This window comes from Solea senegalensis, linkage group LG9 (assembly GCF_019176455.1).
Source record: "Solea senegalensis isolate Sse05_10M linkage group LG9, IFAPA_SoseM_1, whole genome shotgun sequence".
In the NCBI taxonomy this organism is placed as follows: Eukaryota; Metazoa; Chordata; class Actinopteri; order Pleuronectiformes; family Soleidae; genus Solea; species Solea senegalensis.
Window position 1 is genome coordinate 18,201,238 of NC_058029.1, and position 26,108 is coordinate 18,227,345.

At 39.8% G+C, this 26,108-nt stretch overlaps 1 protein-coding gene across 5 annotated transcripts in view; it reads right to left on the minus strand.

The window, feature by feature from the left end:
* epha8 (eph receptor A8) overlaps positions 1 to 26,108 on the minus strand; it is a 92,731-nt gene that overhangs the window by 14,990 nt on the left and 51,633 nt on the right. For all 5 annotated transcript variants that reach the window (XM_044034343.1, XM_044034340.1, XM_044034339.1 and 2 more), the window contains exons 7-10: positions 8,605 to 8,760; positions 7,963 to 8,388; positions 4,767 to 4,891; positions 807 to 969 (exon numbers count right to left, since the gene is read on the minus strand). In XM_044034343.1, the coding sequence (XP_043890278.1) occupies positions 807 to 969; positions 4,767 to 4,891; positions 7,963 to 8,388; positions 8,605 to 8,760 (870 nt within the window). The remainder of the gene's footprint in view (positions 1 to 806; positions 970 to 4,766; positions 4,892 to 7,962; positions 8,389 to 8,604; positions 8,761 to 26,108) is intronic.

Genomic DNA, 26,108 nt, shown 5'->3' on the forward strand with positions numbered 1-26,108 from the left:
CTGGTAAAAAAACAACAACAACACAACCTCCTGAACAAAAATCACAAACATAAACAAAACATGTTTTTCCTTTCCCTGAATATCCAATTCTAATTCTGCGATCACACAGACATTAACTGCTCAGAAATGTGTTCATAGACGAGGACAATACCCAGTACCAAGAACCTGCAGTGCCGTTTGCAAAGGAATACCAGACTGCTGGGGATGCGTGCGATCGTCGTATTTCCCGAACGTGAACAAAAATCATAATCAAGAGGAAGAGAGTCGGGGTTAATCGTGCCTGAATTTGCATTGCTGTGAAAAATGAAGCAGATGAAGGAGAATTTAGTGTTTTCACCTGGGTCATGTGTTCCCACTAACGCTGATTGGAGCTGAAGCTAATAAAAACCCACGTGCATTGTAGATTCAATTGCCAATTAAATACATTCCCACTGGTTAAAACCATGTTAAAACATGTTGTTTTTTTTCTCATGACTCTGGTGAAAAGTCTTGAAGCGCAAATTGGATGCGGTTCCGCTGACCCTCTAACAATGTACAGATCAGTGCAAAAGAGGGATGAACTGAGGCGCTTATCAAGCTCAGTGGTGCGAAGCCCTTTAGACCTGCACCATGCTGTTCAGTCTTGTCTGGCTTTGAGAAGCTTTCTTTGTCTTTTAACAGAACACATTATTTCCTTACTTCTTTTTTTTTATTCTCCATGCTGCAAAACAGTGTACAACTGCCAAAGACAGGCAGGATTTAAGCAACAATGAGTCTTGTTTCTTTGTCTTTTACAGATATACACACACACACACACACACACACACCTGCTTTCCCGGTCTGAATCTCCACATTCTGGCTGAATCGTCCACAGCCTGCTGACGTTCTGGCTCGGACCTGGAAGATGTACTTGGTGCCTGGCTTCAGCCCTGACACTCGGGCACTGGTATTTTTAGACTTGAGAGTGGAGTAACTCTGCTCTTCATTATCCTGTGAGAGAAACAAGACATACTTCAAGATTAGCTTTGAGGAAATACGAAAAATAAGCTCCACCACTCTATATTAGCATGTTAAATATAGAGGTCTGGACCACTGAAAGTATACTGTAATACTGTAAAAAAACGGAGCCAATTTTAATTATTTAATTCATTATTGTACCATACACATCAGTGTACTTTACATGTCTATAAGATATCATATCCAAAACCTCTGGTTGTTCTTATCTCCAATAGTCAATAAGACACTTTCAGTGGGATTTAAATTAAGGGACACACAAATAGTAAGGCCTGATTTATACTTTATTATGTATATATTATTACATAACGCTTATTAAATGTGTGGAGTAACAGAATTGGACAAGAGAAAAATCAACACATTCCTCTCTATATTGCACATTGTGTCACAGATATCATTATATTCTGTGGCAAAATGGTATGTAAGTAAGTACAGTCTATTTATAAATAGAGCACCTTTCACAGATATGGAATCACAAAGTTTTTCACAGGGTAATACAAGTCAAATACATAAAATATTGACAGGGTAAAAACAAAAGGTTTGTTTAAAACCAAAAACAGGGAAAACACAATAAAAAATAGTAAAACAATAAGATCCCTTGTCTAACTAAAAGCCTGATTAAAAAGAAAAAAAATGAAATGCTCTTTAAAAACGTCAACGGTGTCTAGGCAGCGAAGGTGCTACTACTTCAAAGAAGCGTTCACCTCGCATCTTGAAATAATGTGCAGTCACTGTCTCTATGTAGGTGTTGTATCTTGTATCTGTAACTGTTGAATCAAAACATTCTTGTATTTGCTCTCTTGATTAGTTGAGAGTTGGATCAATGTCGCGTTGTTCACCTCCACTTCTTGCAGTAAATGTACATTTTAAAATCTTTCTCTTCATAATATCAACAACTTCAAAAGGAAGAAAAAGACGCGATGAAAAAGAGATATGGATACGAATAAACAAGCTGACCGCACCAATCAGGATGCTATATTGTGAACTGGTGGATGAAAGAGCCAGCTGGACTGAATGACCATCATCAGAAGTGTGTAAATCAGACATGACTTGAAAAGTAGTTGTTATTTATGGTCAGTTCTTAAAACTAAAGAGGATTTAATGATTAAGTAATGTTAATAACTATTTAACTATTAATCACATGTCATAGGGTAGTTCATCAGTACTTCATGATACGTTCAATCCAAGCTACTTTTTTAGTCCCACTGGGAACAATTAGTTCAGGGCAATATTAAATTAACAAAATAACCTGGGAAATGAATAGTTCCTTAATTAGATCCAAGAACTGACCAAGAACCTTGTTGTGGGTCTACTGTAGAGTGTGAGCAAGATGTTTATCTGATTTTTTGGGTCCAAAGGTAATATTGAACTGACCTTCATAGGGAAACAATAATAATAATAATGATAATGATAATAATAACAACAATAATAATAATAATAATAATAATAATAACAATGGCACTACTACTACTAATAACAATAGTAATAAAAAGATAATCCATACGCCTTATAAATATATTTATTAAGTCAAGATGTATTACTCATCCTACTTTATGCTGTATCATTTTTGTTATGTTCATTTTAAACTTTATTACAATGTTATATGAATGTACATATATATATTTCCTGTCATTGTTGTTGGGTTCTACCTGCTGCTGTGATTGGACAGTTTTCTCCAGACTGCATGTTCCAGCTGTCAATCACCAATGTCAGCCTGGAACTTTCCGACGATGGAGCGTACGAGTGAATGCAGTCAATTCTTTACAGAAACATCCTTTCTACGTGGCGTATAGTGGAATAAAAATGGGGACGTATGGGAGCTTAAGGACTGTTACGAAGAACAGGACTGATTAGCTGGATGTGATGTAAGTGAACAATGTGTTCTTAAATACGTCCACTGCTATGTGATGCTAGGAGATGTTTTCCCTGATCTTGCTGGATTTGCCAGCGTTTTCAAGAACTATAAAAGTTGTGTCCCATAGACTCTTTGTTGCTGAATCCTCTGTATGCCAAGCTCCAGAAGAACATGGCAAACTCACACAACATCTAATTATTATCATTCCCTCTTTTATTATCATTCTTCATTTAATTACTTTATACAATCAAACTACTAACACAATAATAATATGAAGCAGTGACTTAAAACCTGTTAAATCCTATAAGTCCATTGTTAGCATAAACAAATATTTGCCAGTCATATGTAATTGACAGCGGTTGCCTCGCACATTTTTTTTTTATCTGCTTCTGTCATTAGGAAAAGTGACAGGTGCTTTGAAAAGTGTCTCGTGTTTTGGTTTCACATCACTTCTTCATTTATCATGCATTCATTAGTCCAAATGCAAACTGTCATTATTGTTTTATCTGCTCACCATTCTAGGCTTTGTTAAATTTATGTTCATTTCACTGAAAAAAAGAAAGGAGGTGGGTCACGTTTTGCGGTGATGAGGTGCTGTTTTGTTTTTTTCGACATCTTGATTCAGAGTAAAGTTCATCGTCATCACTGCTCGCCGCAGCATATTTTAATTGAGAGTTACTTAAAAAGTTTGCAAGTAAAAATAAGTTTAACTAGAATAGGAGGCACAAGGTGCATCCAGACAGCACAACAAGTGAATCATTCATGTGTCCTTGCACAAGATAAGAGCTTAATTATGAAGGAGTGCTCGGTGAAGAAATAAAAGCCTTTTCTTTTTCATCTGCATTATCAACCTCTGCCCGAGTGCTGCTGCTGCTGCAGTGGCGGCTGACACTTGCTGTGACTCATTGTTGGAGCACAGTGCTACAGAAAACCCTAAGAAAGCACATTGCTGACTTGTCCACTTGAAATCCCCCACAGGCGTCTCGCTCCCCGAGCGAGGCCAGATTAAGATGCCGGTGCAAGAGACGAGTTAATCCTTCAGCTCTCCCTGCACTAGCCTGCTTGTATGGCTATGAGACTGCTCACTTGCTCAATGCTCCCTGTGCAATTAGCTGATCTCTATCATCTTGCACACATGCACACACACACACACACACACATTGATGCATGGTTGCAGCAATTAGCTTATCACAAGGGTTATGCACCTGCCAGACACTTTCTGTCACTTCTACTAAGTTGGAATCTACCCTGTCTCATCTTGTCTTGCTCTCCCTCTCTCGACCCCCATTTCCTTTCAATTAGCTCAGCTGCTAGTAGGATCTTATTCTTGGATTAAGTTATCCGGAGGGCCACAAATGGCGGAATAGGGGTTAGCGCTGGTGTCTTGCAGTGAAAAGACCCAGATTCATGACAACGATGAGGATGACCGTACGTGTGCGTGATACAGTGAATGGCTGTTTGCCTCTACTATATGTGCCGGTCCTGCAGCACCAGTGGCCATCCAACTCCCACTCCACTGAATTCACAACATTTTGGCCCAGCTTGATACCTCTGATGAAAATGTCCCCACCTTTGACCCCTCTTAAAGCTTCAGTTTGGAACTTGTATCGTAAGAAATTCTGAGTAATAACCAAAACACTGTCAGCGTCTCTATATGACTAACCATTTCTCTCCGTCTGTTTTCTAAATTTCTACGATATTTAATAAGTTATGTGTTGTATATCTGAAACAGACATTCATTTATATTTTAAAGAGTGATGCACAACAGTTTTAGGCTGCCCCAGTAGTTTAATGTCAACTGTTTCTAGAAGGTAAACAGACTATGTTGACACAATCCTATCAGAAAAAAAAAGTTTTTTCAGTGCTTGGTGTGCTTAAAGCAATTTTTGTTTGAGAGACGAAGCAATTCATCGAGTACCTTCTCATAGAACTTAATGTCGTACTCCAGAATTACTCCGTTGGGCTGGTCGGGCTCATGCCACAGCAGAATCACACTGTTCTGACTGGTGTTCTCCTGGCGGATGGCTAACACTTCAGAGGGGGCTGCAAAGGAAACAGGAGAGTTAAGTATGATGATCACATATACCAAGGTAAAGATAAACAGATAAAATAAGGTGAAGATATTACCGCAGTTAAAATGAATAAATGCATATTTAAGTTATAGCCAACATGTTTTTGGCTTTATTGGGCTATAAGTTCTTTTACAACCTTTTAGCAGAATGTAAATCAAGTGATCTGAGAGAGTACTCAAAGAGGAGCTTTCACACAGTGCAATGCATAGAGTGTGGAACACAGCCCCCCTGGTGGACTGTGGGGGTATTACAGGTGAGCCATGAGGGGGCATAAAAATAAAACAAACTGAAAGCATTTTATGGATAAATTATACAGCAAATAGTTAAACAGTGCTCAAGACTAAACATTATATGCTTTTAAAGTAAAACTAACTTATCACATCTTACAGTAAAGATATGCAGAGGCTTGATTCCAAGCTCTGATGTTATTCTCTGTCCATAATTGACACATATAATATTTAACTTTCAGTAAGCCACAGAAGATTTTCAAAATTCATAGGACAACGATTCTCTTAAGTTAGGGACTGGTTGCTATAAAAATATGCCATGTGTCAATATTGGTTATCTGGTTTCAGACATAGAGAGATTACCTCAGGTCATCCGTTATGTATGGAGCTTCTACATTTGTGCCTACTCATCCGATACTGGGGCTTAGGACAGAGGAGCTTCCAAAAAGTTAGTTTTGAATTCATGTGGAGATTGTTAGAGAGACTCTGTCATGACGGACTATATTTCTGCTTTAAACAAACTGTTAAAATGAAAACAGTATTTAAAAATGGCCTGCATGTCCCCTAGTTTTTCTCTTTCAGTCTCCCTCTCTAGGCAGAGCACCTGCTTTTTCAGTGATCCACATATTTGATTTGGTAGAGATGTTTTTATGCCGGATGCCCAACACTCCCATTTTATCCAGGCTTTGAACCGGCAATAGAAGTACGCTGAATGTGACCCCGCCTAGGCTGGGTCAATTCAGGGTGTCCAATCAACCCAATCAATAGGGAGCAATGATGATTGCATATCTCATTCCCTTGTATTAAAGACAGCAACCCTCTGGTTACAAGTCATGTTTCCTTTCCACTAGGCACAAAATTGTCAGTGCATTTAAAAAAAAAAAAAAAGGAAACTAAACGTGCAAACACTTAGTCACTACTGAGTAAATCAATAACTTTTACAAATGAAGCTCTCCTCAGCTGTAATAACCATTGTTTTTAACCATCATAATCAGAAATTCTGAATAAAATGTATTCTGCATTGGTCCCAAAGCAACAGGGAGAACTATAAAAAAGTGGTTGAATTTGAAATACTGTAATTAAACCTTGTTTTTTTTTTTAAAAAAAGCTAACTTTTTATCATCTGTAGAGAAGACAGCATCTGTGAGATCATGAAAATGGTTGAAGTTGAAATCTATTCTTGCAGAAAAGACAACCTGTTCGTCGACAGAAGCACTGAGTACAGCTATTAAGTTCTCAGGTTACAGTTGACCTTCTGCAAGTCGTTCTCCCAAATGACCTCACAAGTTTTGATCTCCAAGATCCCTTTGAAACACAGACTGAGAGTCAATCACAACGGGTGTTATATCCTTTGATGGCAAGCTACAAAATCCACATTAGTTAGCTCTTCTAACACCATAACTGCTGAATCAACGTAAGCTATAAAAGCACTGATTTATTGGTTGTGTTCACCCCTCTCAAGTTTTTTTTTAATTGCTGGAAACTTTTCTTTATCAAACTAACTGACTAGCTGCAGCAATAAGCTAAGTTTAGTTTAAAAGTTTAAAATTAAGGTTGAGCACAAGTTAGACTGAACACTATCATGAATGAGAATGTAGATGAGGCTGGGACTATTTAGCCAGTATGGAGCAGAGAAGTGTCAGAGTTGGACATGAGTATTATTTGCTGACAGTGGCAGTAATTCCATCGAGTCCTTATAGAAATAAACAGTATATGCCACAAATTGTTTTTCATTATCAGCACAAAATGTCCTTGAGACAGCACATTTATTTTAAAGATTGTTTTTTTTTCTCTTTCAGTAATCTGACAGCAAATAGATAGAAAGTGAGAAAGAGGGAGAAAGAGAGGAAATAGAGAGAAAGATTCACATTCAAAATGATGTGGCTGCAGGTTAGCCATCAACAAGGCCAAAGAGTTATTCAAGGTCGGATTAATCCAAGAAGAGAACAGGTACTGTACATAGTATGTAATCAGAGCCATTTTGGATTGCCAGCAGCATAAACACAGGTTTTTCTATTCAACATTTTTTTTTTCCCGTCCTGTCTCCTAAAGTCATTTCATACTGCAGCAATCAGCGACTTGCAAACTGCATGTTTCTGTTGTTGTCAGCACCTCTGAGTCTGAGACCACAGTTCTCTGCTGGAAAATAGCGGATCGTTCCCCTCAGTTTGTAGAAGTTTAAATATCTTTGGGTCTTGAACATGATTAAGGGGAGGATAGTACAAAAGGCGATCAGGTAAATCAGCCGACATGGGAGCATGTGCAGTGGATCACTGTGATGAAGAGTAAGGTGAGCCAAAAAGTAACACTTTTGGTCGGCCTTTGTTCCAACTCTCATCAACGGGAAAGGCTGAAAAACAGTGTTGATTCAAGTGGAGCCATTTTCTCCTTCATGATGAAAGTGGTACATTTGTCTCTGGGGAAACTTTTGTTGAAGAGTTTCCTCGCCATGTCCAACTGAAAGCAGAACTTGGGCTATCCATTTTTGGGAAGCCTTGAAATTCTGTGGGATCCCCACTGGAGGAGAGACAATGTTGATCGGTAGGGGAATGTTTGAAGTTACTGCCACCATAAACAATCCAGGAGAAACAGAGGAAAACTAAAGGATGACTTATTTTTAAAAGGCGGCAATTCTCCCAATACACACTACTCTACTACTCTACTACTCTACACTACTTGTGTGATTCTGCCGTGTGTTTGTGAGTTAGTGTGGCAGACTGCACAGCAAATGGCAACAAAAGGTTGTGATCCATAAGTGACAAGGACACACAATAAGTAATATAGACGAAAGAAATGTAATTGTTCTGAACCCTACCTGCCTGGTTCGTTGTGATGTTGACCAAGACATACGGTGACGGCTCATTACTCAGGTGCGTCACCGCATTCATAGCCAGGATGCGGAAGGAGTAGTTGGTGTGGGCCACAAGGTTGAGGACTGTCACCCAGGGCTCTGTCAGCCCGGACTGGCGGGGTATAAATCGAACTGCTGCAGTGCCTGAACGCTCCACCATCGCTCCTCCACCTGCACCGATACTCACTCCTCCACCCGCCTTGCCTCCACCAGTGCCTCCCGGAGAGGATGTGCAGTCCTCGCAGGGCCCTCCTTCCCCGGAGCATTTCTGACACAAAATGCTGTACTGCAGGTCGCTGCGACCTCCGGTATCCAAAGGGCGATCCCATTCTAAGTTCACCGATGTCCCATTGACCGAGGAAATGACGTTTACTGGAGCAGATGGAGGGCCTGCAGAAAAGAAAATTTCAATTTTTTTTTTTTTTAGCTCATTTACAGGTTCATTTATCGTCCAGTACAGTGATCGTATTCTTCAGGCATGGATAAGTTCAGCACATGATTCAGTGGTGGCTGTGGGTGTGTTTGTTTATACATGTCTTTGGACTACTTTGCGGTGTTCTTGCCTGTGGGATTGGGTGATCTTGTGTAGCATGTGTTTGTGCTTACGGGAGCATGGAGCTGCAGTTGGGTCATCTGCCGCTCTGTAGTAATTGGAGTCGCAGGGGCAGGAGAGGGCAGCTCTGGTTTCTGAGTGGCTGTGCTGGGGACATTTACCACACAGGCCATCGCCTGCCACCGGCTTATAGAAACCCACCTCACAGGCTGCAGACGGAGAGAGAGAGACAGAGAGAGAGAGAGAAGACAGAGATAGAAAGAGAATAAGTAAACCTGTTTTTTTATTTATTATATACAATGAGTAAATGGGGAACTTGCACAAATAGGTCGGTGCACGTCCATATTCACTGAAGCTATAATAAAAGAGAGAGTGAGTGCAGCCAGGAAGACATGAATCACAATTTCATAGCATGCTGTGCATATAGCGCCGCTTCAACTTTTTTCAAAACTGTCATCTCCTCCAATGCACTCATTTTAGGATAGCACTCCCCCCCATCTATGTATAATTACAGGCCTTGTAACCGTAGAGACTGTGGAGCAGGAGAGATGAAAGTCTGTCCTTTCTGCTCAGATTTGGGCTGAAAAGACTCTGCACTGTTGATACTCCCAGTGAGACCATCAAAATCCAGACCGTGTTTCAACCTTATTCAGCTTCTCTGATACATATTCACTTTTAACTCTGCACTGATTAATAATGGAGGGCACGCTGATAAATATATTCTCTTTCCAGGCAGTTAATAGGCTTCTGCTATGGTAAATGGGGCAGGGTTAAACCTCGGATACCGCGGTAGACGCGGACGTGCTTATGTTTGCTCTTCCTCACAGGGTAGTTTATTTCTTTGTGTTGGTTTACAGATGCTGTGTTTCAACCTCTCCTCGGTAAGTTCATAAAACCATATTCAGTGTTTGGACTTGAAAGGTGCTAAAAAGACTCAATTGAATCATCAACACAAGCGTTTAAATGTACTGTGGATTTTTAAATGATTTAAAAGATGAATAAAATGTTCACATGGTTGTACCTATAAATATGGATTTCTTTCAGTATGAATCACATTTCATGAATGTTTAACTATTCTACTACATTTTATATCTTGTGTAATAATGATTTATGCCACTGTCGGAACCTGTAGTTAACCCCTTTTTTAAATCATAATATGTGCAAAAGTTAACACCATTCCCTCACCGAATGGTGTCGTAGCTAAAAAACAAAACAGGTTATGATTCCTCACTGGTGTTTCGACGGGAAATACCATCAGTTGTTTTTATTGGTACATAGTGTCCGGAGGTACCGCTGCCTGGTTTCTATGGCAATGAGAAGTTGTCCTGCATAATGCATAAGTACGTTTGCTTAGGCATATAAAATTGAAACGGAAAGACAAAAGGTAGATTGCATAGATAAAAAAATAGTAATAATAATAAAAAATGCATTCAAATGCAAATAAATACATTTTAGTTATGAGGTTATGTGCAAAGCAAGACTTCTAAGGTACCAGTATAAATGTGGACGTGTCGTGGGTTTCTTTCTTGCTTAATATCCTAATTAAACATTTAAGACGAAAAATAGTCTCTAATGCTAAATTGTAATAAGTATTTCATCTAGCTGTCTGTAGTGTGACATGCACTTTGTACAAAAACTTAATGTCTTAATCTATGCGTATAGCACTGATAGTGGGAACTTTATAATTGATTTGCATTACATTTTCAAGGATTAAAGCTTCAAGGTTTATAACTGTGAGACTTACAATAAGAATAATGTTTGCATAGTAAAATGTCCAACACACCATATAGTCATACTCTCACATATGGACAGAGATGCTCATTTATTCACACACACACACACACACACACACACACGCAAACACCCTACAGATAAACAGAATGTTGATGGTAGTGCTCCTCTCTTTCACTGCCAGACCCATGGAGCAATATTTATCCTAGACCGTTCTCTCTCCTTGCATTTTTTTTAAATCCCGTTAATCCCTCCATGCTTTGATGTGTTTTTTTTTTTGTGAAGCTCCCTAAGTTGAAAAGCAGGTCATGATAAACATCGCAACAGCTAGTTCATCAAGGAGGGAGGCAGCAAGAGCTTTGAAGTCTTTGACAGATTCACCTGGAGTTTTGCACATGCACACACACACACACACACACACACACACATGCAGAGGGTATATGGAAATAAGAGCTCAAACACAAAGGGAGGGTGGGAGGTTCTGATGCAGCCACAGCAACCACACAGACAATGAATTTATCAACACATGTGAATATGCAAAGGGACCGGGAAGGCGGTCGATGTCAAGGCCAGCTATTTTAACCTTTCACTTCACTTCTGTTTTGTGGAAAATGAGATTTAGAATACAGGATTGAGAGAGAGAACTGAGATAAACATGTGGCTTTGATAAAACATTGAACATGCTCTATAATTACGATCTGCCAAAAAGTGATGTTTTTAGTGAAAATGAGCTGGACATTTTCTATTTCATGCATCCAAACTAGCTGCACAGCCCAGAACTGACAATCAGCTCTTAATGGCAAAAGCAAAGCAACCGAGTACTACCTGCATGGATAGGTTTAAGAGAGTTATGTGACCATATTTTTCTGGTAGAAAAGGTGTAATAATGTAAATATTGCTCAATAAAAGCACATTTACCAATGGACATCAATATAACGTATAGGCATGCATAATGATACCCTTAGTCTGCTCTCATATTGGCTGCTGTCTTATAAAGAAATCCTATGAATAACTATTCTAATAATAAATACATCAAATGTTGAGTAACATGGCTTCTGACGCAGATATCTCACGTCAGTGAAGTCACGTCAGTGAAGAGGGAGATAATTAAACACAAAGAAGCAAAAAGTTATCAGACACTTATCATATGTAGTTCAAAATCAAACATTTGGTGAGACTCCAGAAAAGCAAACTTGGGGCACACAGGAAAACTAGTTCATAGTTAGATGTCACAGACTGCCGAGCACATTTTGTGGGTGACAAGAAAATCCATTTGCATAGTGAAGAGGGGAAAAAAAAAGGGACTCTGTTACTGCACGGAAAGTCAAGAATGCTTCAGATTTGATTTCGCTGAAGCACAGACCCTGAAGAACAATACATGTGTAGCTGTCCAGATAATCATGTTGTGGCCTGTATGTTTGAAATGTGGAGTGTGAACCAAAAAAGCAACGGACATAAAATGAAAGGTTCAGCGTGAAGTGAGTTTTAGTACACGCACTTTACACAGAATGTGTGTGTGTGTGTGTGTGTGTGTGTGTGCGCGCTCGGGTGCGACTGCCTGTGTGTTGCTTGGCATGTCAGTGCCTGTCAAATGCAGAGCACTCGCTACAAGAGAATTTGCATTACAATTAATCTTAATAGCTGCGTGCAGCATTATGTGCTGACCTTGATTTATTCCCTGTAAAAGCAGGTAAATAAATACATTGGAACATGGAGGGGGTTGGGGCGAGAGACTGAGGGAGGAACGGGGAGACAGGGCAGGGAAGCGAGGTCTTCAGTGGAGCTCAGCTTGGCTCGACAAAGCTCACATTTAGTGTTCAGTGATATTAAATGAATGAATGAAACAATGAGCAATAAATTAATTTACAAATGATAAAAAAGGAGGGAAAAACATGAATGTTCCACTTTTCTGTGGAAAAAATGTAAACATATAACACATTCTAAAGTCTGTTTGAATATCAAGCAGCAATGCAGGTAGATTTTAGCAGTGAAAATGCACAGCCACCACTTAAGACATAACAAGCTGAATTACATACATTTTCTCTGGTGGTCATCAACTAACTGTGCTGTACTCCATTAGTTAATTATTAATGGCAGTCCAGAAGAGACTGTATTGTGATTTATTGGTCTATTTTATTCTGCTTAACTACAAGGCTATAGTACAAAAACAAATATCAGAGAGCCATTTTTTCATCACAGGGATTTATTTGTAGGTGTTGATGCTTTAGAATTGAACATCAAAAGGTTCCCTTGTGTCAATTTGTGTCCCTGATCTAAAAGCAATCCAAAGCTGTACGTTCAGAAAACTGTGGCCATGCTGTTGTTTGTAATTAAGCACTCAGGTGTAATGTACAGTAAACTTGATCTTTGTAAAGTATGGTAATGTGTTAATACATATTTACACGGGATAGCAAACATTCAACATTTGACGAAATGTATGAACTGCTAACAATCACAAGATGAAAAGCTAGATATAAATAAAAATATAAAATGTATTGCATTAGACAGAGTCAGCCCACAAATTGACCCAGATCAGCAGCAAATAAACATCCTGAACATCCAAAAAAAAACCATAAAGCCAATAATCCACTTTAAAATCCCAAATGTTTAAAAGTAAAAGCCAATGAAAATTGTTGAAAGAATGTTTATTTTCTTCTTTTGCTAGAAGGCAGATGCATATCTCTGAATCAAGAAGGTATGACTGAAACAATTCTACAGGAGCACAATGGCGTCATTAATTATTACTCTGCTGTCTTTTTTTTTTTTTTGCCCATCTCAATGTTGAACACAAGTCCCACCAATTGTATTAAAGTATAAATGCTTATTTGCATGCAAAACACATACAAGCATGCAATGTTTTAGTTTGCTTTGTCTTCTGCCATGGAACCCCTCCCTGTGTGCCACAATATCTCTGCCTCTGAAAGTCAAACTAAAGACAAAGCAAGTGTATTCTCTCAACTGGATGTTAGTATCAACACTATTACGCTAATAACATAGAGAAGAGAGGCAGATATTTATTGACAAAAGATCCTGCTTTTGAATGGACCTATGAACCCGATCTGTTGACACAAGCAAACATAAAGGTTCCATGTGGTCGTCAGCGACACATCCACTTCTGATGTCCTACACCATGTGCAGCGTTGACCTTGTAAAGGAAGTGAGCGCACACCAACATCTAGTGACAAAGTTAGCCAAAGGCTCCTTAGCCGGCTCCCAAGGGAGCACACGGCACGACTAACGAGCCACTGAAGCTGTCGGAATGATGGATGAACATGTCGGCAAGATCAGCTGTGGAAATGGGACACTCACCATCCACACTGTCCCTCCTCTTACAAAGCTAGTCCAGATACTAACAGCTGGATTGTTACGCCGCTGCAACCTGTTAAACAAAGGTCTCCCTCCAATTTATGGTTAGGTTGATTTGCTCAGTGTTGTGTGCAAGGGGCATGGAGATAGATGACCTTGGCAGGAGGAAGGATGAGGCTGATTAAGGGTCCTTACAGACGGATATATGGGTGAGTTCAACGTGATTGTGTTCAGGTCATTTTGAAGTAGCCCATTTTAAAAGAAATAATCCCATTCAGGGCTGTCTGTAAATTGACAGTGTACACTACCGTGTTATCAGATACTTCTAATCTGCACTGATTGGTGGAAATTATAGCTGAAGTGTGTTCTAATAGCTGTAATGATATGATATATGATATGATATGAAGACTATACGGAAAATGAAAAATAAAAAAACGTTATGCCTGTAGTTAAAAGGTCATTGTCCTTGTTATAAAACTGCAGAGAGCCAAAAACAATGTGATAACGACAGTCTTACACAGTCCCACTTATTTGTCGCACCTTTAGAGATGGGACACTGTCCAAGTCCTGTCCTGTTCTGTCCATGTGAAAAAGCATTTGTTTAGTACCTGGGATTCTTTCAGCAATATGATCACAACACTTACAGGCTCAGAGAAAAAACTTGACTCAATGTCTTTATCATTTATAATTTTGCACATTTTAAGGAATATTGTGGTTAATAATAAAGGAAAACGACACCCTTGTTTAGCCTCATGGTTCGACCTTGATTGCAGGATAATTTGCTGCAAAAGTTATGTTAGGAGTACTGTTCAAGAATAAATGTCATTTATACACAGGTCCATGCTGACATTTGTATGATTTTAAGCCATTTACTCTACTAAAAGCTATTTAGCATTAATTAGCTAAAAAATAAAGTGTACCTCGCTTATTTAGTAGCTTCCTCAGCAAAAAAAACAACGCGACATAATGCCTGGTAATAAGCGACCTTAACGAGGAAGCTAATGTGCATTGTACTTCAAAGCTCTTTTTGCATTGTACGGCCAATTTGTGGCTGCTAATCAGTGTTAGCCACTCTCTCCCCACGCTCTCAAACACCAGGCTTTTAATGATCTGCTAATGCACTTTCACGTTTTTGCTTTTCACACTTTCACAGGCAGATCCATTTCCTCTGCCGCGAGTTGTTGTTGGCAAATCCAGCATTAAAAAAGCAATCCACCATGGTGCAAGCTGGCTCTTAGAGGGGATAGGAAATGGTATTGTGATTGGTTTATTACATGTTATGCCCAAACAAACCTGCAATTAATTAAGAAGCTCAGTAAAAGCCTTTTGAATCATACACCTCATGCAGCGATGTTTTTTTTTGTTTTTTTTTGTTAACATTATACTAACGAAAATTGATTTGGACACACCAGGAACATAAGTCTCACTTAGTTATGATCTGATAATTAATCACAGAGCAGATCTATGTGCAGGCTGTAGCAACAAAGCATGCAATTTAATTTGGGCGATATGCGCTTTCTCTCGTATTTCAGGGATAAACACAGTTGTGGGGAGAAATACATCATATTTCATGGCATTGATTTTGAGGTAAACAGCATTTGTGTCTGCCTGACAAATCTGTCAGTCCAGATACGAACCCTGCCTCTGCATGCGTCTCTGATGGCCTCCCTGCTGGGTTCAAATCAATTCCATCAATGAAGCCATCACAAAGGAAACATTATCGTCGTGTTTTCCTGTGAAAAAGGCCTGGTAATTACAAATCAAAAGAGACAAATACATCCCAGTTAATGAGCGTTAAACGGATGTTAATTATCCGATTGAATGGCTGTCACCATTAAACTGTGCCTGATGGAGGGAGTGGGAGAAGGAGCAGAGGAGGGGGGTCAGGAAGGGGAAAGGGTGATTCAAAAAAAAGAAAGATGGGGATTGAGAAAGGCATATTAGCAGCGGATCGAGAAGCTCAGACAGCGGTGTGTTGGAAACGCAGGACGGGAAAGGTGTGGGGAGAAGTGGGGGGGTGTGGAAGACGGGTGGAGGAGGAAGGTTAACTTTTCACTTTTTCCCCTCTGACATTAGCAACTGCTGCGATGCATCGGAGGGGAAATTAATCAACTGTTTTTGAATATTTATATATTTGAAAAGGACAAAGTATGCTGATGAGCGAGGCACGAGTCACAATCCACAAATAGGGCTGCTCCAGTCATATCATATCAGTCTATGACATGTTTACATACTCAACATTCAAAACAACATATGGACACTTGTTTTGAGTTAGATTATCATAAAATATGTCCTTGTGGAACAGTAAAAAAAAAATAATAGAAATCCAACAAGAAAAGACGTATGCATATTCCCAGAATAAAAACAAACACTTGACAGCAGTGTTTGACAAAACGGTTTCAGTTTGATATGATACAAGTTTTCACTGCTGTACAAACTTGAACGCTTGGAGACAATGTGGCTCAATGGAAGTAAATCATATTCTGGTGTTACTTGAGTGGTATTCATACAACATTATGTACAAGTGTTCAAGAAAGTGGCTAAATCTCATTCTACCTACACTGGAAGATGGATATTCTGATATTCTGAAAAGAGAAATTCATAAAGACAAATTTCTTCAAATTTGGAATGAAATGATTGAATTTATGACCCCAACCCGACCCCATTGAGTTTCAGTTTCTCTTGCTCTTGATGGAAAAGTTCCCTTTGTTTGAATCAAGTTGCGTCACCGAAACTGTAAGATAGATTGGGGAGAGTGTATACCCACAGGTAGGCCCGAGCACATGTGGATAAATGGGTGAATAGGGATGTGTTAGTGAGAAAATGTGTTAAACTTGACAGAGCAGAGGACTATATAAGGTCAAATTCTCCTGAGACTGAAGAGTCGAGAAGCTCCTCCAGAACTGATCTATGAGACAAAAGCATCTTATCTTTTTCCGACATTCTCATTGTACGTATCCACATGCATATTTACTATAAGAAATGGAAAAGGGCATCATGTAAAACTACCAGAATCCATTTTTGTCTGCTGAAGAAGCCATTTACGAAAAGAAAAAGAAAAAAGTTTTCTTCGCTGCATGTCTTTTGTTTGTTAAGGTTGAAAGGATAAATGAGCTTGGTGTTCTTACTTTTGCAGCAGTTCACATTATTTAAAGTAACTGATATTGTTTTCAGTCCATGGGCCACTCTGCAATCTAAAAGTTACCATTTTATTTAATATTGCTTGTTGAAAATGTTATTGATACATCAATCCCATCATCCTGTCCCATCCATCGGTATTTGTTTGCACTTAAAGAAGTCCTCCAAGTTTGGGGAATACAATCTTATCATTGTAACAATGGATATATACTGAATTTAAATCACATTAAAAGATTACAGGAAGGGTCCATAGTCTGTTTTACTGGCAATGAAATTGAGATGATCATTTCAAGACTGAATTAATGAAACAAAGCACACTACTTTTTACTTTTATCACTGCAGACAAACTGATATATATATATATATATTATACTTATATTGTTGGTTTTCAAAAGCTATAGTGTGAGGTCTTTAGCCTTTCATCGTGCTATGCTGTCATTTTAAATATGGCGTCTCCTCTTGCCTTCCTGTCTCTCATGCATGACCTCCACTTCTCCATCACTGCTCAGTCTTTCTACATTGATCCAGATCCACAGCCTCCATTACGAAAACCCAACCCTTTCCACCAAGCAGTACAGTTCTGCTCAGTTTGCCACAGAATGGTTTGGAATGGTACACCCAGAAAAAACTTTCCATATGTAAACTACGTAGCTATTTATGGAAGCTGTGTCAGCTTAAAAAGTGGAATTAAAACACAGCTGTCGTAGCCAAGCTGTGTCCCGACAGTAGTTTAAACAAATTTGAAACGAGCAAAACCAGAAAAGGTTACCATTTATGTACTTTGCTTGAATGACATTACATTAACAGACTGCAAAAGACTCAATGATTTGAATAAGAAACAAAAGACAGATGACATAAGAGAACCTAACATTTCAGACATATTTCTGTAGTCCCCGTTTTATTAATACAAGCAGTCAACCGACGTCTCCTTAAGTCAAAATGCCTATTTGAAATGTCAACAGTAGTATGAGCCACACACACACACACACACACACACACAAAGTGCATTCTACCATCCACATTCATACAACCTCCACTTCCTGCAGCAGAGGACTGGATAGAGGGAGAAGTAATTGACAGCGTCCTGCGCACACATCAGTTTAACTCAACAAGAAGTCAGGGCAGAAAATCATTTGAAGACATCCCGCAGTCCCTTCAGATGGAGTCTGCCAGCTTCTCAGTGATCTGCTATCATGTTGCCTGTCTCTTTAGCGTCAGCACTAATAGCTCATAGACACTGGACTGGGACATGGGTGGCTACTGCAGGCCAAGGGTGGCACACACTCAATCAATAATTTACCCAGCGGCTCTCAGCCTTTTGTGTGTGTGCGCGCTTGTGTTTTCTGTTGTGAATTAAGCACTCGTGTGGGCTGCAAATAAGAGGATTTGTGTGTGTGAGAGTGTGTCATGTAGCTGCATGGGTATGCAGACGTGTGTGTGTGTGTGTGTGTGTGTCGGCAAAGTCGCTTTGTGTACAGATGTGTGGTACTCTCAACCTGCTGTGGAGATAGGGCTTTGGCCAATCACAACAAAGATTGGAGGGAAGTTTGAGTGACATAAAAGAGCTGTGTCTGACTGAGATATGATTCAGTCGGTTATATCTCTCTCTCTCTCTCTCTCGCTCTCCTTCTCTCCCTCTCTTACACACACACACACACACACAAAGACGGCTTAACGACATTAAAATGTGTATAATCATTACATCTCCTCTACTTTACTTTCCCATCTCATTTACTTTCCTACTCTCGTTTTATTTCCCATTGCTTTCCTCCTCTGCTCCCATCCTCTCTCCTTCCCATGTTCTGCTCTTTTTTACCCTTCCTTTCCTCTCCCTCTCATATTTCCTTTCATCATCCCTGTTCTCTTCTCTTCCTTTCCACCTCTCCCCTGTCCTTTATTGCTTTCCTCTGACTGACCGATCAGAATCCTCAGTCTTGGACTAACCGGACACACAAACACACAGAGAAAATAGTAACTCCCGGCGTGGTGACCACAAGAAATCCGTGGCACTTGCTCACTTTAACGCACGGATGTACTCACATTGTCTGAGACGTCTTACACACTTGAACATGGACACATGCACAAACGTCACCTCCCCCCCCCACACTGCACAGTAATAGGTTACTGGACATTCGACAAGACAAGGCAGCAGCAGTAGTTAGAAGAGACAAAACAATCCTTTTGTGACAGGTCGTCTCCTTCCTTGCCACTATATGGCACTATGCAAACAGCATGCTGATTGAGGCACGGGGGAATGCGTCCTTATATATAGAGGTGCAGACACACCTGCCCCTCCTCTCTCTCTTCCGTTTCCCTCCGGTGATTGTGGCCTGTTCGGCGTGACCGGTGTGGGTGCTGGCGAGGCCGTTGTGGGCGCACAATCCTTGCCATTCAGGTAACGCACTTTGCCAGTCTGCCATTGTTCATGTGTGCATAAAGCGGGCATTGGTGACGCGATCTCCGTTTTTATAGCGCGATCGGCTGCTGGGGCTGTGGGAAACGCATCGCTCCACCAGAAGCATTTCCTGGATGCGCTCGCCCGCTTTCTTTCGGTAGGTCCTCAATTGTTTGTGGTTTAGCGGCTTTGTCACTCGGTTCCCAGCTGATTATTTCTGATGTGTTTTGGTGTAGCTGGGTGATTGGCACGCAGCACAAATAAATACTCCTCTGTCTCTCCAGGGTGTTACTGCAGATTGGTATGTATAAGTACATTGTTTAAAGATGCTGATGGTACTAAATTATGGGCACTAAATTATGTGTGCTATTCTCATAGAGGCCGTGATAAATTGTTGGCCCGTATTCAGCCACTGTGCCCTGGATCTGCGCTGCTGTTTTGGCTCCGTTTAATTTGTGGATGCTCCGGACTCGCTGTCAGGACTCGCATTCGGGACGTCGACAACTGATCTATTAATAGATACGTCCTGCCCTGAGCAGCAGTGAATGGGGATGAGACTGACATTGTTAAGGGGCATCAATTATTGAAATGTGTTTTATATAGTTTATTATTTTGTATCCTTTTGTGTTTGTTTGTATTTTTGTTATTCTTAATTATTTTGGTTTTCTTCATACCCGTCCTGTGTAGTACTTTTGGCATGTTTTAATGTGTTTCTTGTTTTTGGTTAGGTGCTGTGGCCCAGAGGCGGCAGTCTCGTCCCTGGTGGTGGTCCCCTTCACGATTTCCTTTTGCTTTGATGTGTGAGTGCAGTGTCACGGGTGTTTTAAGTAAAGGACCCTTCCACTTTTGATTTGTCCCTGCCGTCTGGTAAGCTCCAGCCCTTTCCCTTGATTTTTTATTCTTGCGTGGTGCTTATTTTATGTGATTAGTATTATCATTATTATTGTTACTGATGTGTTAGAACTTTTGTTAATTACTTATTTTGGGTTAATAAAGTATCTCTTTAAATTGAGACCATCTCTTGCCCCTGTGGTATTTTTGAACCTGTGTGCCTTATTGATGAGCATTAAGTGTTTGAACTTTAGAATTTCCTGCGGGTGAAACTACCGCGGGTGGCGTTGTCGCAACTCTCCACCACGTCATGCCACACTTTCTATTAATACCAAAGGGCATGGTGGTCACCCGGCCACACATTTAATATTTACGTATAGCCTTTTATAAGAAGACAGGTAAATACTTTAAGAGCGTATGAATTAGCACAAACATTGTTTGTGGTAGTTAATCATTTGGTGATTGATCAGACAGAATGTGAGTACATATAGCAAAAACCATGAAAAAGAATTGTCATGAATGTTGGCGGCTTGCTCTTTGGTCTGACAAAACCAAAATAAATGAGTCTGGATCAGATTGGGTCCAGCATGTGTCGTGTGTGCCTGGACTGAGCCACCACAGAGACAGAACAGAGGTGGAAAATAATTGTAAAACTGGAATCGAAACCCTTTTTGGCTTATATAAGCGTTTCATTCTAATGAAAAATAACACTATGCTTGTTCATACTGATCCTGCATGAGACTCGGTCCGCGTTATTCCCTCGGCCACTTTGCATGATGGTGGCAATAATGACTTCAGCTATGGGACAAGGGAACTGTGTCATTCCATATCCAAAATGCCGCAAAGACTAGACCCAGTTTCTAGTGGTTCTTATTTCTACACAAGCACAGACAACTTTTTTTTTTTTCTTAGAGCCAGTTATCTTTTTAAATGTGGAACTTAAAATTATTGTCAGTCAGTCTCAAACCAACACTTAGCTTCATTTGTTTTAGGAGTGGGCTAAATTTAAATAAAAATGAAACAAAATGATAATAAATTGACCCGATCTTGACGTGAGTTTGTATTTATTGTAATTACTGCATATATAGTCAATCAGACTGGATTGATTTTGTTCCCATAACCATCTATTTAACATGTTTCTGTGTCAGACCTGAGAATTAAACTTAATGAGAGTAATCAGAAAATAGCATCCACCGAGCAATTAAGACAAATTAAAAAAAGCGAGAGAGAGAGAAAAGATTACCTCTCTCAGAGTTGAAATAAAGTTGAGACATATCCCTGGTGACATGGCATTAGAGGATCCAGTGTGTGTGTGTGTGTGTGAGTTTACATCCCCTCTTCATGAATGTGCTTGAATATGTGCAAACGTGTGTGCGCTCACACTGGGCAGCTTTCCTTCCCCGAGGCTCTGAGTGTGGGTGTGTTTCTGCAGCCTCTGTGTCATTAGCCTTCAAACATTAACAATGTTGTTGATCAGCAGTTGTTTACAAACCGCCAGGAGGATGGAACTAATTTGATCACTCACCAATCCCCTGTCTCCCCCTCTCTGGAGACCGCTTCAATTTGAGCTCCGTGCACGGTCTCCACAGCAGACTGCCACAAGTTAATTCTGACAGCAATCATGAACATTGTGTTCCACTCCAAGTAATTGAGAGTCGAAAAAAATAATGGATCTCGCCAAATCATCTGTTCCCCGAATCACTTAGTTGCATCTTCATTAGGAACTTCATCACTATTTCTTTACTTCTCTGGCTCTCTAACACTATTATTGTTTTAACAAGCAGGTTATTGAAGATGCAGTTTTTCTATCTATGTCAAAATGAACTAAAACCTAAGACACACAATTGGATAATACATAATGTGTAGAAAACTAGGTTTCTTTCTTCTTTCTGCTCTGTTTCATTCTGAATGTTATAGTTTTAATCTTTGTGTTAAGTTATATTTCTCGATGAATGAAATGAAGTAAAATAAATAATAACAATAATTTGGATTTTTGACCTCTGACAGAATGAGATGAATGAAAACATTAAAACTACAGTTACTCTATTATATACAGTAATCCCAAAAGTAAAAGGTCTCCATTTTGAATGAAATCAATCTGCCAATGTCATGTGCTGTATAAACTCCTCAAAGAAAGTAGAGCAGATTTACTTTTTGGCTGAAATACGACACCACGGCAGTGTGGCGAATTCTGTTCTTTTCCAACAATGTCGTTTTCCACTGTGTACAAACAGATTTCACTGAATACTCATTGTCAGACGTGTCCACTGCCTTTGTGACTCAGACCACCGCTGTGATTTTGTTGCCTAAAGAAAAGACGCGAGACTGTGGATGTTTGTAAACTCCAGTCTCCAGTCTGGTATGTTGCGTGCTTCGTTCGCTCACCATTCACTCCAATCACCTCCTGGTGACTCGAGGAAAATATCTGAGCATAGTCCAACCAACAATAGTCTGTGAATAAATAATGTTCATTTTCTCAACTGTGGCAAACTATTTGCATTAAAATTGTTAACAGTTTACGACTCGTAATCCCCTCAGGCCGGGTCATTTCCATTTCATTTTCCTCTTTGTCTGATCAGTTCACAGTTGTATAACTCATAACTTGTATAAAGCAAATACTTAAGCGTATCAAAATAGCTGATTGAATAAGCAAATGACTAATTTGCTTTTTCAGTGAAGAACAGCATCAATCATATTTACAATTCACAAACGGATGCGACAAAGTAATTAAAAGGTGTTTAAAAATCATTTTGTTCTCAGGGAAAAAAGAACTCCCTCTTTTCACCATTTACTCTCCAGTGTTTAATGATATCACAATGGTCATTAATCATACTGTATATTATAAGCAGACTATCACAGTGTTCTAACCCCCGTTTCCACAGCTGAGTGTCAGCTACTTTCACCTGTGTGGACCTCAGGGACCCAGGGCCAATGAGGCTGCTCCACCCTGTCAGAAACTGCCACACACAGCTCTGTCTCTGGAGTTTTAATGACCCGTGTGTGTGTGTGTGTGTGTGTGTGTGTGTGTGTCTGCACCCTGAAACCTCTACATATGTGGATATATATACATTAAAAGGAGTGACAGAGGAGGAAGGTGCTGAAACATCAGAAAGGACAAAACCCTCAGTTTTTGTGTGTTTACATGTCTGTGTTTATGCATGTGTGTGTGTGTGTGTGTGTGTGTGTGTGTGTGTGTAAAAGAGGAATAATAAATCCTTCTTGTCGCCGGCTGCTGTCCGTCTCAGATTTTTCTCCTCTGTGCCAAATGGACAGATAATAATCACATTATGAGTGTCACACCTTCTCTTTTCATAACCTCTCCATTTTTATTCTTTCATTTCTCTTCTTCTCTCATTGTAATTCACACTTTTCTGACACTTGTTTTTTTTTCCCTGTAAGCCTCGATTGAAAGAGGCTCTGAGTCCCACAATGTCACAGTCACACACACACACACACACACAATCAAAAACTAAATAGATAAAAAAAAGAAATGTCTTCTAAATTTCTAAAATATTTATTGACATCTCAAATAATGCTGGGGAAAATATCCTTTGCAAAAACATTTGGAAACAAATAACTTAAATTCTGTCATGATTCAGCTTTTCTCTTACAGTAAATCCAATCATTTTCCATCAGAAAAGGAACAACTAAGTAAAAGTACTAATTCCACATTGTTAGATAAATGTCTTACTGTTGAAGCTGTATCAAAAATATCAAAACTACAAGTAACCCACTGAACTAGTATACAGAGGGTTAAAACTGTATTAAGTTTATTATGGATTAATCTGCTGATAATTGAATATTTAATTACATTTTTAGCATGTAGTTGCTGATTAATAACACATAAAAACAGATAATAATCATCACCTGATCTTTTATATTGTATACTGCTGGGTATAAAAGTGCACCATAGTTACTTTGTACATTTTACATAACATATGCAGTAACTACTGCATAGCTGATTAATGTAATGTCGTAAAACAATATATATATTTAACTCCTGTTTCTTCATGTAAACACTTCACTATTGGCAGTACAGTGGCATTCATATGTGACACACCACTGGATTTAATACTAAAATATACCTAATAAGACATAATCCTTTAAAATAGCAAGGGTTTCAGACGTTACAAATGAACCTTTCTTTATACTGCCAGCTCAAACTGACAGAGCAATTTCCTGGATCTCATTTTTTTTTTTTTCTCTGATCATGATTTTATCTGAAAAAGGATTTAAACAAATCTGAAGGCTATAATCGTCCAGGGACGCTTTGCTTTGAAGAAAAAAGTAAACAATGGTAACAGTAAGCAGAATGAAACCACTTCAGACTTTAGATAAGATACAAAGTGTCTGCTAGGTGTGTTGTGCTTTTCTTTCTTCTTCAAAAACTGTTGAACTGTTCACTGTCTTAACTATTTTGTGTTTGAACACAAAGAGCCAACATTTCCGGTAATTACATATATTTAAATAACTTCCAACCAGATAATTTTTTTAGTATTTTCTATGACCAATTCTCACTATTTTAAGCGGGTGTGAACATTTTTATTTTTTAATTTCTGTTCTGGTAGCAGGATCATGTTTTTGTTTTTTTTTGTTTTTTTGCTGCACACTCAAACATAAATCACAGCAACAGTGCAGCTCACAGAGGGGGGAGGCCACGCTGTGGTCCATTGACTGAGCAACTGAGCAAAGGAGAAAACTAACCCACATGTACTCTATGCACCAATCCTTCTGTGTCTGTGTGTGTGTGTGTGTGTGTGTGTGAGGCACGGCTGGGTCGGCTGAGCTGAGTAGATGTGACCAGCCTAAGTGTGTGTGTCTCATATCAGTGTGTCCTCGATTGCTCTCACTGTATGGAGCACTTGAGCCTATTCTTCAGTGGCACTGGGGGGCATGCACACACACACACACACATACTACACACCTGCAGACACACACACACACACACACACACACACACACACACACACACACTCAGTGTTTTGATGTAAACTCAAGTGGACGAGGGGTCCAGTCAACCACCCTCCATCGCTTCCCTCCCCGCGACACTTTTGATAGCATGTCACGCAACCCTGTGCTCTCTCTCTCTCTCTCACACACACACACACACACACACACAGACCCACACTCATGTCATGCTCTCAGCCTAAGATCTGCACCTTTGTCAGGGGAGAACCACTTAAGCACGCTCATATTCACACACATATTCACATCCATGCCTGACTTTCTTTTTCTTTTCTTTTTTTGTCTCCTCTCCATCTCGTGCAGGCCCCTCCCCTCTGTGTCCTGTCTGGTCTCGTGTGTGCGTGACTGCAGCTGACTTTGGTGGGGACGGATTAGCACGGCGACCCAGTTTGGTGCCAGAAGAGACGAGACATCAGACGTGGAGGATATACAAGTTTTTTTTTTTGTTTGTTTGTTTGTTTATTTACCCCTGCCTTGTCACTGCAGACTTGCTTTCAACTGTAGTGGTGTGTAACACTTAATAAAATACAAGGTGGAAACATCACCTCCTGTTGTATGTATGTATGTATGCTGTTTTCAAACGCTTTTATGTATTTTTTCCCCCCTCATAAACACATTTGTAACGTTGTGTAACTTACACCAGCGTGATGCATTTAAATCTGCATTAAAATGTGGGTAAAAACAGTTCCATAAATGCGACTCATAGTGGTTTTACCTTCTGCCCTTTCTTCTTCCTTTTCGTTAGAGACTCACTTTTGAATTTCTGTGCTCATACTAATCGCCTGCTGCTAATTATAAACAGTGTGCGAGTGGCCACCTGACGCAGACACACGCACACACTCCACTGTCACACGTATTTTGACAAGGAGCTCTCATTGCCACTGGCCTCAGATTGGGAAAACACAAATAGACATTTGTTAAGGGTATGTATGCGTGTGTGTGTGTGTGTGTGTGTGTGTGTGTGTGTGTGTGTGTGTGTGTGTGTGTGTGTGTGTGTGTGTGTGTGTGTGTGAAGGTGTTGTGAGGAAGGGGAGGAAGGAGGAGGAGGACGGAGCAGAGGGTACAGGCAAACTGGTGTTGCGTGTCTCGTTCACCTCATTTAGCTGACAAACTGCTTTTAGAGTTTAATTATCCATCGCGCTGTGATTAATAGGTTTTAATTGCAGTAACCCATGGCAACCTGAAATATGC